Genomic DNA, 14,408 nt, shown 5'->3' with positions numbered 1-14,408 from the left:
ACTGCTCCCTTATGGGTTAGTAGTAGTAAGTTGTGGATATCTTGTTTTTCCTTTGTTTGTAGTGTTTTCAAATAATATATTTTGGGTGAAAGTATTAAAATAAGCTTTGTATATTGTCCAAAAATATCAGCAGAGCTTATCAGCCATTGGCAGCTCTACAGTCAGAAGCGAGAATGTAGAGAATGAGGCTGTTTTTGGACTTGACTTTGGTTTAGGTTTCAGTCAGAGGTGTCCCGAGACGTCTGGAGCACATATAGAGAGCTTAACAAACCAGTTCTCCTCACCTACACATAAACATCATTTAAAGGCCATGTGACAGGTTAATAAATCTTTTTTTATGTCTTTGTGTGAGATAGTATGTCATAACCATTAATCATAGTGTTGCATCAGACAAGTGGCAATTCTTGAAGAAAAGTTGGGAAAAAATGTTCCCAAAAATGTTCTTACTGGGATGCCGTTCAACAGATCTGACCTGTAATTTTACCTGGTGGGATCATTTGCTTGTCTCCATGAATACACGCTGTAAAAAGTCAAAAGATTTTCATTTCTGTTTCTTCTTTATTTCTTTTTTTTCTTTATTTCTTGATCATTTACATTATAGATTCTCACTGAAGGCATCAGAACTATGACTGGACACAAGTGGAATGTAGCAAACAAAGTAAACTCAAAACTTTATTTTGGATTTATTTTTATTTATTTATTTTAAATAGCCACCCTTTGCTTTAAAAACTGCTTTGGTCACTTGACATTTCTTGACCCTGACATGGCACATCTTGAAGTGAAAAACATTTCAGGAGACGTCATCAAGAAGATCATTGAGTGAAGTCCAAGGGTTTGCAGCACTGTCCACAAAACAAAAGGTGGACATTTTGAGGATTTCACTTTATTTTCTTTGCTACATAATTCCATATATCCAAACTTTTGACTGGTATTGTATGTATACCCATGGATTAATGCTATACTGTGGAACATGAGCAATATAACCTCCCATATAACCTCCACAGAGACAAACAGGTGGTGGACCGTCCTTAAAGCTGGCCTTACACTGAGCCTTTTTCAGGACAATTTTGCGATGAATATTATTTATAATTGGGGCGAGTTTGGGCTCCTCCGTTCATCAGTGTGGTGCAGTGTCCAGGAGGTTACGACTGTGATGACCTGCTCACCATGAACGCACGACTGCTGATGACGCAGAGACATCGGACAGACTCATGTGAGAGCAGCGTGTGCATGATAGAACACAGCTGCAGGCGGACCACAGCTCCACTGGGCCTAAGCGCGGAGGTGAAAAGGGGCAATAAAGCGCTTCTGACACGTATCCTGAACAAATCACCGCACACACGAGAGCCACTAAAGTTTGGCGACAAAAGCCTCGGACTTTAAACAAAGCAGTGCTAAAGTTAGTGCCAACGGTTTGCTCACGTACTTCTGTGATGTTTTGGGAGTACTTCTATGACGTGTATAAAAAGATAGCGAGGTCACAAACAGGTCCACAGTGCTGCACACAGCTCACGGCTCCTGCTCCTCTCAGTGTGAGCGGGTCAGTGTACACGACCGTGGCTCCGGACAGAGCGCACACTCCCGCCGCGTGCTTCATATGAGAATCAATCGCACAATGTGAGTTTTATTTGGAAAGTTTTAAAATCATACAATATCGCACAATTTAAACCCAGCTTTAGTGAAACACCAAAAACAAGATTTGGTGGACAACGGTGGAATTACACATTATATAAGGCTGTTTGGGGTATTTTATGTAAACCATTTTCCACTTAGAGCGTGAAATAGTTGCCTTTGAATGAAATCACACAGAATGTCCTGGCTGCAATGTAACTTTTTACACGAGTCTTTAGATTTCTGAGCTTATTGTCGCACATGAACGCCCCGGTTCAAAAGCTCTGTACCTGCATAGAGCTACAACCCATTTGGCAGCAATAACTCTGATATAAATGGCCTATTTTAGCCTGGGCTGAGGTACCGCCCTGAAAGCCATGTGAGGGACAGAGCGGCTCTATGTGGGTCAGTGGGAGAAAAACAAAAGATCAAACCAGAGCGCGCGGGTTTAACACATTCTCCTCATGTCAGAGTGAAGAAGCCATCCTAGTGTTTACGTGAGCATACATGACGAGCAGAACATTTGTGTACCAGCAGATCTGTACATTAGAGCTGAATGGAAGACGTCATACAAGCGTGTGAATGAACACTTATATAAATTTTGCTGCCTGTATTGGAAGGATGTTATTGTTAATGGAACGCTAAAATGGGCTCAATTATCATTAAAAAAAACATGTGTGGGTTTTTCCAAGTAGTACTAAACTATAACATACATACATAATCCCGTTACTATAAATACTATATGGACTTTTCGTTCAATTGATGGAACATGTATCATGGGTCCTTTTTCTTTGTACTACTGGGAAAATGTGGGTTATATATCTGTACTACAATGAGATTTTTTTAATGGTTTGGTTTTGCCTATATTTACTTCAGTAATATATCACACTTCAAAATGTGTTATGGTGGCAGGCCTATACGTACAACATTCACAGTGGCATTTCACCAAATACCAAGCAGAGTTGTTTTTTATGATTGTAAAAAGGTTATGTGATTAGATACTTGTGAGTACAGAGCTGTGGGCGGGTAGTAGTACTCAGTTACATTTACTTGAGTATGTTTTTAAAATAATTGTTCTTTTCAGGGTGTTTTATTGCAGCATACCTTTACTTCTACTTGAGTAATATTTTAATTTAGTAGCAGTACTCTTATACCTACTGGAGTAAAAGTTGAGATCTTCTCTGAGTAAGTTTACAAGTGACAAAAGCTTTATGTTGACAGTATGAAATGATTAAACATTATTTTTTGCACTGTTCCTTATATGATTTAGTTTTGTCATTTTTATGCTTTGAAAATCTTGGGGATAGAGGCCAAGTGAAAACAAGATATTTTCTGGGCACTCAAGCCTTGAATGCAGGAAATACATGAATATTCATGAATCAACTGAAACATAACTTTAAACAAGTTAATATTAATGATCTCATCTTTGGCTGTGCGATGTGTACGGCTGTGTACAATCTATAATTGATTCACAATCTTCTGTGACAATGGGTTTAGAATTTCTCTTTTTCTGTAAAACAAATTTTCAAAGAATTGCAACAAAACAATACAACTTAAAAGCCCCATGTTCCACCCACATGTGCAGCTCCATTGTGAGCACTAAGCCAAATGCTCTGCCTATATCCTTTTATTCTTGGACAGGAAAAATGGATGCCATTTTCCTGTCAGCTCTTGGGGACTGTGTTTTAATTAAGACAATTTATCAACAAAGATGTTTTTATGTGTGTGTTTGACTTGACTGGGGAGTGTTGAGGTTTCCTGTAGGAGAATTCTTAGTATCCTCTTTCTAAGGACGACACCAGCAGTGCTCTGGAGGAATGAGGTGTGTCTGAACGTGATTCAGCGTCATGTGAAGGTGAGACTCTGCCGGAGAACAGGAAATAGGATCTTAAGAAAAATGTATTACACATTTTTAATGTAATGTTTCCATATATGAATAAAGCATTTATGTGCATAAACGGCACGTGTTTGATGGGACGATCCATCAAAATCTCGCTAAGTACAACATTGGAATGTTTGGGGCTTTTTAGGCCTTTATTAACCTGGTTAATGTCAGATTAATGTGTGTGCACTCGTGAGAATCTCTCTGGCTGTGTAAGGTTAGGTTTGCCTTTTGAGAAAGCAGTGTTTGAAGTTACAATGTCCCATATAAAAACTTTTTTTGCCTGTAGAGCCTTGAAGAGATTTAGACCTGCTAGAGTTTGGGTGGAGCTCTATAAAACCAAATGCTAATTATTATAATTAAATAAACTATTATTAAATGTCAGTTGAGGATACAAGTTTATGTAAAAAGATGGTTTGATTGCTGTGACTTGAATGGTTTCCACCTGTCTGTCAGCAGTTCTGTCACATTGTGCTAATCACAGGCTCTAGACTGCGCCTCATTCACTTCTACTCAGGCTGAACGTACATAGTTTGGTGTGTTTTATAGGCTCTGTGTTCATTATCTGCAAATGGGTTCTCTGGCCTTGGTTGTTTTTGGATTAACCAAGTACATTTAGGCATTTTTAAGAGAATACTGTTTTGAATATACAATTTGTCCTTGTGTTTAAGATGTAATTTCAACCTAAGGCGAGAAATGTTTCATAACTGTTATTTCATTTTAATTGAATTGGAGAAAAAGGTCCAAATTTTAAAAAAAAAAAAAAAAAAAAAAAAACTAACAAAGAAACAAAAAAGTATATTAAGTTTTCTACTCTCTCTTAACCTATAGGTTATGTCTGTTATTTTACATGAGTAAGCTAAAGACGTAGTGTGTCAATAAGTTAAAAACGTTACATCCAGCATGTCGTGTTGATCAGACTTTCATGAAGAGCTTCTTCTACTAGTCAGTAACCCTTTTATTTTATCTTTGAAATATGTTTATAGCACTTCAAACTAGGTTAGCTGCGCTTGTTTCTGAAACTAAAATTATGATTATTTTTGCAGTTGACATAAAGTCTTTGTGCACATCGGGCTTTTGTTCTTTTGTTAATCATAAGTCAGATTTCAGCAATTCACAAAAAGATGTTTAGTAATTCCAGTTTGTGGCTGTGATTTGTGGCTAAAGCTAGTGTAAACACTAAACTACTTCCACTTTATCAGCAGCTTTTTCTGCACTTGTTTGCTTCCTCTGAGACATTCTATCATCTCTTTAGACACTTGTGGACTTGTAGACACCTGTCGTCCTGTCTGTCTCCTCACCTGCTCCTCTGGAACCATCGGCCTGATGTGCACCGTTTGTTGTAAAGAAGTTTAGGGATTTGATGGAAAATTGATCAGAATTTATCCAGCATTATGATCTCTTAACTAAAATAAGTTACAAAATCTCCATGAATCTTTTATTTTAGCTTCATATAGATCAAACCAAATGCATTATACATCTTTTTCTGTTTATGAACAAAGCAAAGCGCTAAGATCTCCACAGACACGCAGCTGCTACAGATTATGAGTCCGATGTTACGTCTCAACAGTTACTCTTACTCAAATACTTTTTTTTACACTTCACTTACTAATTTCTTGGATCACTACTTTGTACTTCTATTGGAGTAATATTATTTTGAAGTACTGTCACTCTTACTTAGGACCTTTGATGTGAGTATAATGAGTACGTTTGCCTTAGAGTGTGATTCGTTTGCATCATTGTGGACTTGGGTTATGGTTAAACATCTACATCTTTACTTGAAAAAAAGTTGGTAATGTATTTGTAGAGACCGTGATTACATAATTAAACATATCCTGGAAAACTCTGATTAATCTGTCCCTGTTTGTCTAACGCTCATCTCTTATGAATTGGAGGTTACACACTAAAAAGTAATTGCCACTCAGAATGGTAAAAGTGCCTGTAATGAGTGGCTAAATAGGCTTTAACATTCCGAATGTCCCAAAAAGGCTGCTGTGTGGGAGTGGGAACAGTATTGACTGAGCACCTCTAATTACCCCGCCACAGTTCCACATTTGTACGTCGGAAAAAGCATATTCGTGTTTTAGATAATTAACTGCAAATCTTGTTTACTTGGACTGGCAAACAAGTGTAAAGTGTATATTTACCTCTTAGGTGAATGTCTTATTCAAACTCACTTGTTGTAGCATGGTAAACAAATCAGGAACTAGGCGTAGCATTCACAAGGTTTCTGCGGGTTTTAAATATTTTGTCTGACACTGTGTTATCTTAAAGGTGCATTATGTCACTTTTCTGGTGTGGGGATGTTAATGCTTTGTAAAGGGTGTTCCACAGTATAGCATTAAACATATATATCTCGCATTTATTCAGTTACAGCTGTTTTTATTGTCACCTCAATTACGCAAAAACACCTTGTCGGAGTTTTTAACCATGTTATAGTTGTTTCTCCTCATCATTTACCCTCTAGAAGTTGTTTTTAGAGTGATTTGTGCGTGTTTGAGCAATCTTTAATCAAGATTTTGCCGATCAAATCCCATTTACACCTCCACCGACATACACCCACTGCTCTCCACTAACTTTGTTCTTCAATTTTATTTTCTTAATCGATGATACTTGTAAGGTTCTGCAGCGTTGCGTAGTAATTTTGGTAATTTTCTGCAGGACAGCTACACGGCTCTTTGTCGGGATGACGTTTACGGCTATGTCAGCGGACTTGTTTCTTTGATTAAGTCGTTTTAGATGAATATTGCGATTTAAAATGTGCAAATGGTAACAAAATGATCCACGAGTGTCATAGATTATAACTATTTACAGTAGCAGACACAAGCACAAGAGGTCTGCTTTAAAGCTACATTACGGAAAGCGATAACATCCATGGAGACAAACAGATAGCAGATCTTTAAACTGAAGTTACATAGTCCATCTTTTAGTGTTTGGTCAGTGTGTTCTAAAATGAAGTAAGAAAATAAAGAACTAAGCGTTTTTGTTTTTTAGATCTTGTTTTCTGTCTTTTGCCCTGAGCCAATCACAGCCTCTCAGACTATCACCTGTCAAACTCTTCATATTCGCACCTTCTGTCTCCTCTCCTCTCATATTCAAACACATTCGCTTCCTCAGCCTCCCCAAAACTTCCTCTCTTGACGTCATCACCATTTCCATCTCGGTTCCACATTACGCACAGATATGACGCGTGTATGTAACACTCGTGGTCTGGTTCGTTTTTCCTTGTCGTTAGCTGAGCTTTCGAGGAACTGTTGAATTTCTGTGAATGGGCGTCTTTCTCCAAGTGTCAACATTAATGTGATAAACTGAGGGGTAATTGCTGGGGCTCCACCTGGTGCTGTAAGTTTAGTGAGTTTGAACCCAACGCGACAGTGAGTGAAATGAATGTTTACTAACTTGGAGACTACAGTGTTAGTCTCTGCAAGTGTGTCCAACTGTATTGGGACAAGTCTGAATTGGCCATAGTCACGTCAAACTTAAAGGTTCACTGTGTAACTTTTCTGGTTGTCTTCATGGATAAATAAATACTTAAAGCGCCCATATTACACTATTTTCTGATCCGTTATTATTATGTTGTTCCCTCATTAAAAACATACCTGGAGTTTTGTTTTGTTTGATTCACACATGTTTAACACACATTTCAGCCCTTGAAATGCGAATCTGTATGAAAAGTTAAAAGGAGCTTGAAAAGTACCACTTCATGACATCACAAGGTGGAACAGAGCATTTTGAGCTTTGGAGATGTAACAGACTAATAATGCAGGGTAACTCAAACGTATGTGAATGAAACAAAACACAACTCCAGGTCTGTTTTTGAGGAGGTAACGACATTCTCACATGTCTTGAAGCTCATAAGAGTCATTTTGCGTAATATAGGACCTTTAAGCCCATAGTGTGAAACATTCCAGGCAAAGTAATAACATTTACAAAGAGACAACCAGGTGGTGGAAATTCCAGAGAAGTGCCATAGGGTTAAGTCTGTCACGATATCACATTCTGAAGAAAATATATAGACAATAAATGATAATATTGGTACTATTAAAGGTCATTATAAGCCTACAATATATCAAGATTCTTCCTACTTAGGGTAACAAGGAACAGGAAAGTTCCCGTAGCAATTAACAATTTAAAACAAATATGTGATCTTTTGAATGGTGAAAAGTCCTTAAAATGGACGCTGAAACCCACGAATAGCCATGCAAAACAGCTCCCTTCTTTTTACGTGATCAAAGTCGTCGTGTGACAGTTCTTTACGGTCCTTGTACTTGTGTGTGTGCAGTTCCCAAAGAGGGTCTGAAGAACCAGGCAGCGTTTGAGGAGATGAGGGTCAACTACATCAAAGAGCTGCGGAGGTCAGTGGGAAAAGCAACCAACAACTCGGGTCAGACCTGGCAACGCTTCTTCCAGCTCACCAAGCTCCTGGACGCTATGCACGATGTAAGTCCTGAAGTCTGTCCAATCATTTCATCAACTCATTATACAGTTAAACGGTCGTGTCTTGGTCTCTTGAACCTGGGTCGCCAGTGCCTTTACCTGAAAACAGAGGACACATACACGTTTTTGTCATTCTCAGTGTATTATTGGCTGCAGGTGGTGCACATTACATATAATTGTTATCGTTAAAGCAGTATTTGATTTGAGCAGGTTTACCTCACATATCCGGGGACAAGGTGTAGTCATGGACATAGTCTCGCTGAGTACCCCTATGAGAGGACACTAGCCCGTTATAATAAATGTCAGTTTGCCTACAAGCTTGGCCCAGCACCTGTTTTGCTACAAATACCTACTTGCATTTTTTCTTATCCAACCCCAACTTCAAAATCCAAACATTTTAATCTCCCAAAAATGGCATCATGAGGTCATTAGATAATAAAGATTGATTTAGCCTTGTATCTGCTGCGGTTGGAAATGAGGATTACATCAGCCCAAATGTGTCCCCAAGGGAAAGGTCACTGCAGAGGCACTCACCCCTCTGACTCGCTCCTGTCGGGGGGGGAGCGGGGCGGGACGGGGGGCGAGATTAAAGTTTATCGAACCTGTTTGCGTGGTCACTGCAGCTAGCATGTTAACTCGATGTGTGTCATTGGAGGGTTATTCAGATTAATGCCGCACTGGCTGAGGTTCACTGACCCCTCTGGCTCAGTGAATGGGGTTAGTGGTAACGTATGACCCCATAACAAACAAGGGCAGAAGTCAGTGCTGCCCCCCTGTGGTAAGAAGGAGAACATTTAGCTAACTAGGCCGTTGAGTACCCAATGGTGTAAGTTTATACAAGCTGATGTTACATACTGTGCCTCCTTTAAGCCCTCTTGAAGTAAAATATAAGACAAAATTTGACACAGGCTCTGTCTTAGTTGAACAGTGGACAGTGCACACGTCCACATCACAGGCCACGCCTCATGGTCACTTTAGTGATTCTGGGCCTTTGGATATGTCACAATTGAATACAATGTCAGCCTCAGAGCAGTGTTTCCTCTGGGACATCAACCAGATAATAACACAAGTAGGTGCAGATAAGAAGATACAACAGTGACTGTGGTGATTTATAATGCTAAGAATCACAAAATGGTTTATTGCCGTTCTAAATTTATAAATTATAAAGAATTATCTTGAGCAGTGTGCTGCAACATAAAACTATCAATAATAATTATTCTTGTGATTCTAATGATTATGTGATGTATTATGGTAATATGAGAAGGATAAATGTGGAACTTTTTCTGATGGGGAACCTGCTTGTTTCCATGGAGATTTGAATGCATTGTCAGGAATGTTCCACAGCATTGCATTAAACTCATCTATATTGTACTTAGTTGCAGGTATTTTCAGATGTTCCAGAAGCTTGTCTCTGACTTGGCTGTGTGTCTGGTGTGTGTCTTGCAGTTAGTGGGGAACCTGCTGGACTTCTGCTTCTATACGTTCCGCGAGTCGCAGTCGCTGAAGGTGGAGTTCCCAGAGATGTTGGTGGAGATCATTAGTGACCAGATACCAAAGGTGGAGTCAGGCCTCACACACACCATCTACTTCCACAAGAAGTGACTGGAACGAACTCACAGACAAGAACTGGAAAAGAAGAGAGACTAGAGGCACACAGACGTGTAAGAAAGAAGGGGGCGGAGCTAAAAGGTCGCCCCTCCCCCTTTGTCCTGCTGGATCTGTCGGGTCTCAGGACAAGACTCAAAAGTGACGAGGTCACAGAGGCCGAGAAGAGAAGGTTCTGGACCCAAAATGGAGCGATCTGATACTACGGCGAGGAAGAACGCTAAGCTAGGAAGGACATGTGACCAACCCTGACGCACCCCACCCCCCACTGCCCCCACCTCCTGCCCCAAAGATGATGACAGTATTTTCTATGGAGTAAAGCCATACATTTCTTAGGATGCGCTAGACACAGTCACTTAAAAAAAACAAAACAACAAAAAACACTTAAACACACAAATGAAGGGAAGTCCACTCATTTGTCTGATAATGCACAGATGCACTCCACAGGCTACGTCCACATTCACATCTTTTCATTTTAAGACAATTGGATCTGTGCACAACGGCAAATGGCTAGCTAACTGTTTGCGTTACTACTTCCTGTCCAATACTGAAAAATTCAAGAATAGTTGTGGGTCAATGTCACGTCTGAGTTTAAAATGATAGGTCTTTGTGTCTCAATGATAATGCTAATGCTAATTTTGAGACTTAAAAAATATAAAAATAATGCCATAAACTTCAGTTATCTACATATTAAAACAATCAAGTGGTCTTTCGTTTAATATTTAATATTTAAAGACTGATTTAATTTAATTAGTTGTTTGTTTTATGTTTTACATTTGAATACACGTTAGCATTAGCTTTGAGATACAGTGAGCTAGTCAGTGCATGGGTCATGGGAAAACATGGGTCAAATTTTTTATTTTTTAAATTATTTTTTTTGTTAACTAAGTATTTTGTTTTCATTTTCCTGATTTACAACATAAGCCTAATCTTGAAAAACTGTTACTGTGGACATAGCCTTGGTCACTTAAAGAAATGTTCTTTTGCAAATATTAACTGTGGCTTATGCAGTCTTTTACTATGAACAGCACTATGAAAACAGATGCCAATACTTACTTAGATTTAGCTTTGCAAGGAGATTCTAGACATTAATAAGGTGGATGGTCTTTTCTATTCCAAGGGCTATATCCAAGTGTTACCATTACTAGAAATTATTATTGCATTCAAACTAGCTTAATTCGCTCAAATGCAACCATTATTAACATCTACATGCTTATTTTTAAAATGTGTAGAGAAACAATCAAAAACTAATATGCAAAAATGATCCAAAGCGGAGACAAAAAGAAAGCTAGCATGCTAAGCTAACCTTACATTCATACATTCATACATTTTATTTTGGCATTATACTATAAGAGTGATTGAAAGGCCATTTTAGGAGGAATTGACTGAGGATTCATGGTGATTTCTGTCATTTGCGGCAGCTTATCTAAAAGAGCAGCTGTTTTTACTCACCATGAAGCAGAACCAGCTCTTTACGAAGCTACAAACTCTTGACAGAAATAATAAAACGTTTTATATAAAAGGTGTATCGCAAAGTTTTTTTTCCTTCATATAAGGTGCTTTCTTTCTACCAAGCCAGGCTAAACATGTACAGTAACTTCTGTAAAGTAGGCTAGCTGCAGCGCAAAGCTAACAGCTAACGCATCGAACAGGCAGGCGTGTACAGGTATTAACCACTCTATTTAGCTGTTGTACAGAACTTGTTTGGAGGTACAATGCTTGAAAGGAATCTTTCTTTTACTATTTGGGCCAACTATTTGAAATAAAAGCTAACAGATTTGTCATAATATTAGCTTGTGTCGTAGCCCCACATGTTCTGATGGTTGTAGTGTTAGCATCTCATTGACCTGGGTGTTCATATTAGCGCGGCCATTGCACTTGTTAGTATTTGTTTGGCCTATTGAAATTGTATTGATATTTTATTTTATGTGGTGTACTATACTTTCTGAATGTAGGATATGTTTACATCATTTTAAACATGATATTTAATAATTACTGTAACTTGGCCTGGCGGCATCAACTACTCTTCATGAAGATGGATGAAATTTAATGCCATTCTGTGGAACATTCTAAGCAAAGTGCACCATTTGGGAACCACATTGATGATCCAATAAAGTCCACTTTGTTTATATAGCACATTTTATTAACATGAAAGTTCCCAAAGTGCTCCACAGATAAATTATCGACTATAATGCTCGACACGGAGCTACACGCACTTACTCTTTGTCACACTGTAGCTGCCGTGTAATAGGCTAACCCCAATCACATCCCATCATCATGACTATAAGCTAGCGCGTAAGAGAAGCTAACGTGAACACCCAGGCTGATCTGGTGTCTACAGTACAAGACAAAAATGATGCTACTGAGAAGTGATAGGGTCGCCGGGGGAGGCAACAGCGGGGGCGTGTGAGAGTCTATTTACATGGGGCAGAGAGTGTGTGTGTTTGAGAGATTTTTTCCCTGGCAAAAGTGTGCGTAGTGAATCTGCTCCTTCAGCGTGGGTATTATGCATTGACATTATAGGATTAGCCATATCCTATTTCCAGATTTAGATTTGCACACAGAAGATACAATGTGAAAATAAGGCATTAGAGCAGCTAGCTTGGATATTTTTAATAAATAAAAAAAATTACCCTTGCGTTGTGATAATGCGTGAGGAACTTTTTTATTTTGTGCATGGTCACTCAGTCAAATTGTTTTTTGTTTTTTTTCAATCTGGAATCATCATTCACAAAAAATGGTCTAAGCTAATCTCTCACACTTTCTTTATTTCGCCCCCTTCTTAAAAACCTGTCTAAAGGTTCATAGGAACGAATGGGAAAGTATTTTTGAGAGAATTATATTTTGCTGGAAAACAATATTTAAGTACTTTGTCTAAACTCCTTTTTGTAAAATGAAATGTTAATGCATGCTTTTTTTCGACCAGATGTTTACATTGTATTTAAAAAAGGGAAATTTGTGCCTTTTTTATCTCACCACAATTTTACAGTATATAAATATTGTAAATAGCGATTCTTTATGTTGAGTATGGAAGCGTTTCTACATCTTTGTTGGAAAACTTGGACGTAATGTGCGTTCCCACTTGCCATGTTGTTTGTCGGAAAATTGTCATCTAAAGTGCGGCGCTACAGAGATTTGAATGTATCAATGTGTTTGAGAGGCTTATGGAACTTACTACCTTGAATGTTAGAGAGAGAACATTTATTATCTTATTCAGTAAAGTTATATGTTTTTTTTCTTTTTTATTTTTTTCTTACTTTTGCATTCTTGTTCATGTGGCTCAAAAAGTTTATTTGTAACAAGTGATGGATTGTTCAGTTGTTGCTGTTTAAAACATTTCTGAACCCATGGTGGAATTATGAGCACCATGTAAAACTAAAAGTCACTCTAAAGACACTGGGATATGCTGAGAAAGTATTCTCACATTTGTGCACAAAATGGATGTAGAGCAGGGGCTGTTTTCATGAATGCTTATTTTTCAGTCACCCACCAGTCAAGACCAAAAGAAAAATACATGTCAACATTGTTGTAAACAACTGCTGCTAGCCAACACCGGTTAGTTTTCAAATAGCTTGTGTTAGCTAGTTGTTACATTGTTTTTTTGACACATGTTTGTATTTGGGAAATATAAAAATCTGACCCGTAAAAGTAAGTCTAAGGAGGAACTTCAAATTCAAATAGATTAAAATCATTTAGTGTGACCTTTCCAAATCTGAATGTATTAGGCCCGTGTACCATTTGCACACTGATGATATGTTCCTGAAATGCATTTCTTGGAGACTGGATTTGTGAATGGACATTGAACATCCTGTTCTTATTCACTGCTTTTTGTTAAGAAGTAAAACTTCAAAAGAAAGTCTGCTGAGTACAGCCCCTGACTTCGATGTTGTAGGCTACCGATGTTGCACTAAAATCTAAATTTTGATCCAAAGAAGGGTACTGTAAAACATGCCTATGCTAAAGATTCTTATCAGTGTTTTAACCCTCCAAAATCGCAGGCTGTGACTGTTGGCTCGTTCTGGTCCACTATATGAACTGATCCTAAATAAGCATTGGGTGCAGAGACTGTCCTGAGCTGTGTGGGTGGGGCTGACTCAGAACGTGACGTCTCAAAGTCGCACGTGTGCAGTCACGTCAATGCCATTTTGTGTTCGCGCTGACGAATCGAGTGCAAAAGAGACCAAGCCATATCTCTGTCCACAGCCATGGGAGTGCACTTCTTATGAACAGACAGGCTAGAGGAAAACACATGCATTTTTCCAGTTCCAACTAAACAACTTTTTACTCCGATGCTTTGTACAATATTTCTGAACAACTCTCCAGCAAAAGGACAGTAGGCCTCCCTCGACATACACATCTTTGAGAGCAGTTACTACTGTATATCTTGATGCAGATATTGCCATATTTGTGTTTGCAGAACCTGCAAGATTCTAATAAAACTGTCAAAGTAACATGTCTGTGTGCTGTCTTTGTCTCAGGGACGCCAGTGGCAAAAAAACGTCTTTGTGTCCTTCACCCACGTACTTCACCCACATACTTCACCCACATACTTCACCCACACTGCCTCATAGGAACGTGGTGTGTGTGTGTCAGAGGTGGTCGGAGGGGCCGATGGCGCAGATTGGCAGCCACACTCCTGTCAATGGGACTCAGGGCAGCTGTGGCTACCATAGCAGCTTACCACCACCAGGTGTGGAGTGAATGAATAATACACAAAACTGTAAAGAGACTTTGAACATCTGGAAAAGTGCTAAGACTAAGGTGTTATTATTATTATTATTATTATTATTATTATTATTATTACTACTACTACTATTTTCATTGATCTATAAGTATGTGTGTAGAGAAGAGAGTGTGTATTCAAGTAGTTTAT

At 38.6% G+C, this 14,408-nt stretch overlaps 1 protein-coding gene across 1 annotated transcript in view; it reads left to right on the top strand.

Annotated features, from left to right (window-relative positions):
- The window catches only part of nr3c2 (nuclear receptor subfamily 3, group C, member 2), a 164,502-nt gene extending 150,436 nt beyond the window's left edge, over positions 1–14,066 (top strand). Inside the window, exons 8-9 of the mRNA XM_033991838.2 lie at positions 7,776–7,933; positions 9,377–14,066. Coding sequence (XP_033847729.2) covers positions 7,776–7,933; positions 9,377–9,532 — 314 coding nt within the window. The 3' untranslated portion in view covers positions 9,533–14,066. The remainder of the gene's footprint in view (positions 1–7,775; positions 7,934–9,376) is intronic.
- The last annotated feature ends 342 nt before the right edge of the window (positions 14,067–14,408 follow it).

The sequence above is a fragment of the Periophthalmus magnuspinnatus genome, chromosome 1 (assembly GCF_009829125.3).
Source record: "Periophthalmus magnuspinnatus isolate fPerMag1 chromosome 1, fPerMag1.2.pri, whole genome shotgun sequence".
Classification (NCBI taxonomy): domain Eukaryota; kingdom Metazoa; phylum Chordata; class Actinopteri; order Gobiiformes; family Gobiidae; genus Periophthalmus; species Periophthalmus magnuspinnatus.
The sequence above is the reverse complement of the archived record's forward strand: the minus strand, read 5'-3'. Positions and strand labels throughout refer to the sequence as shown.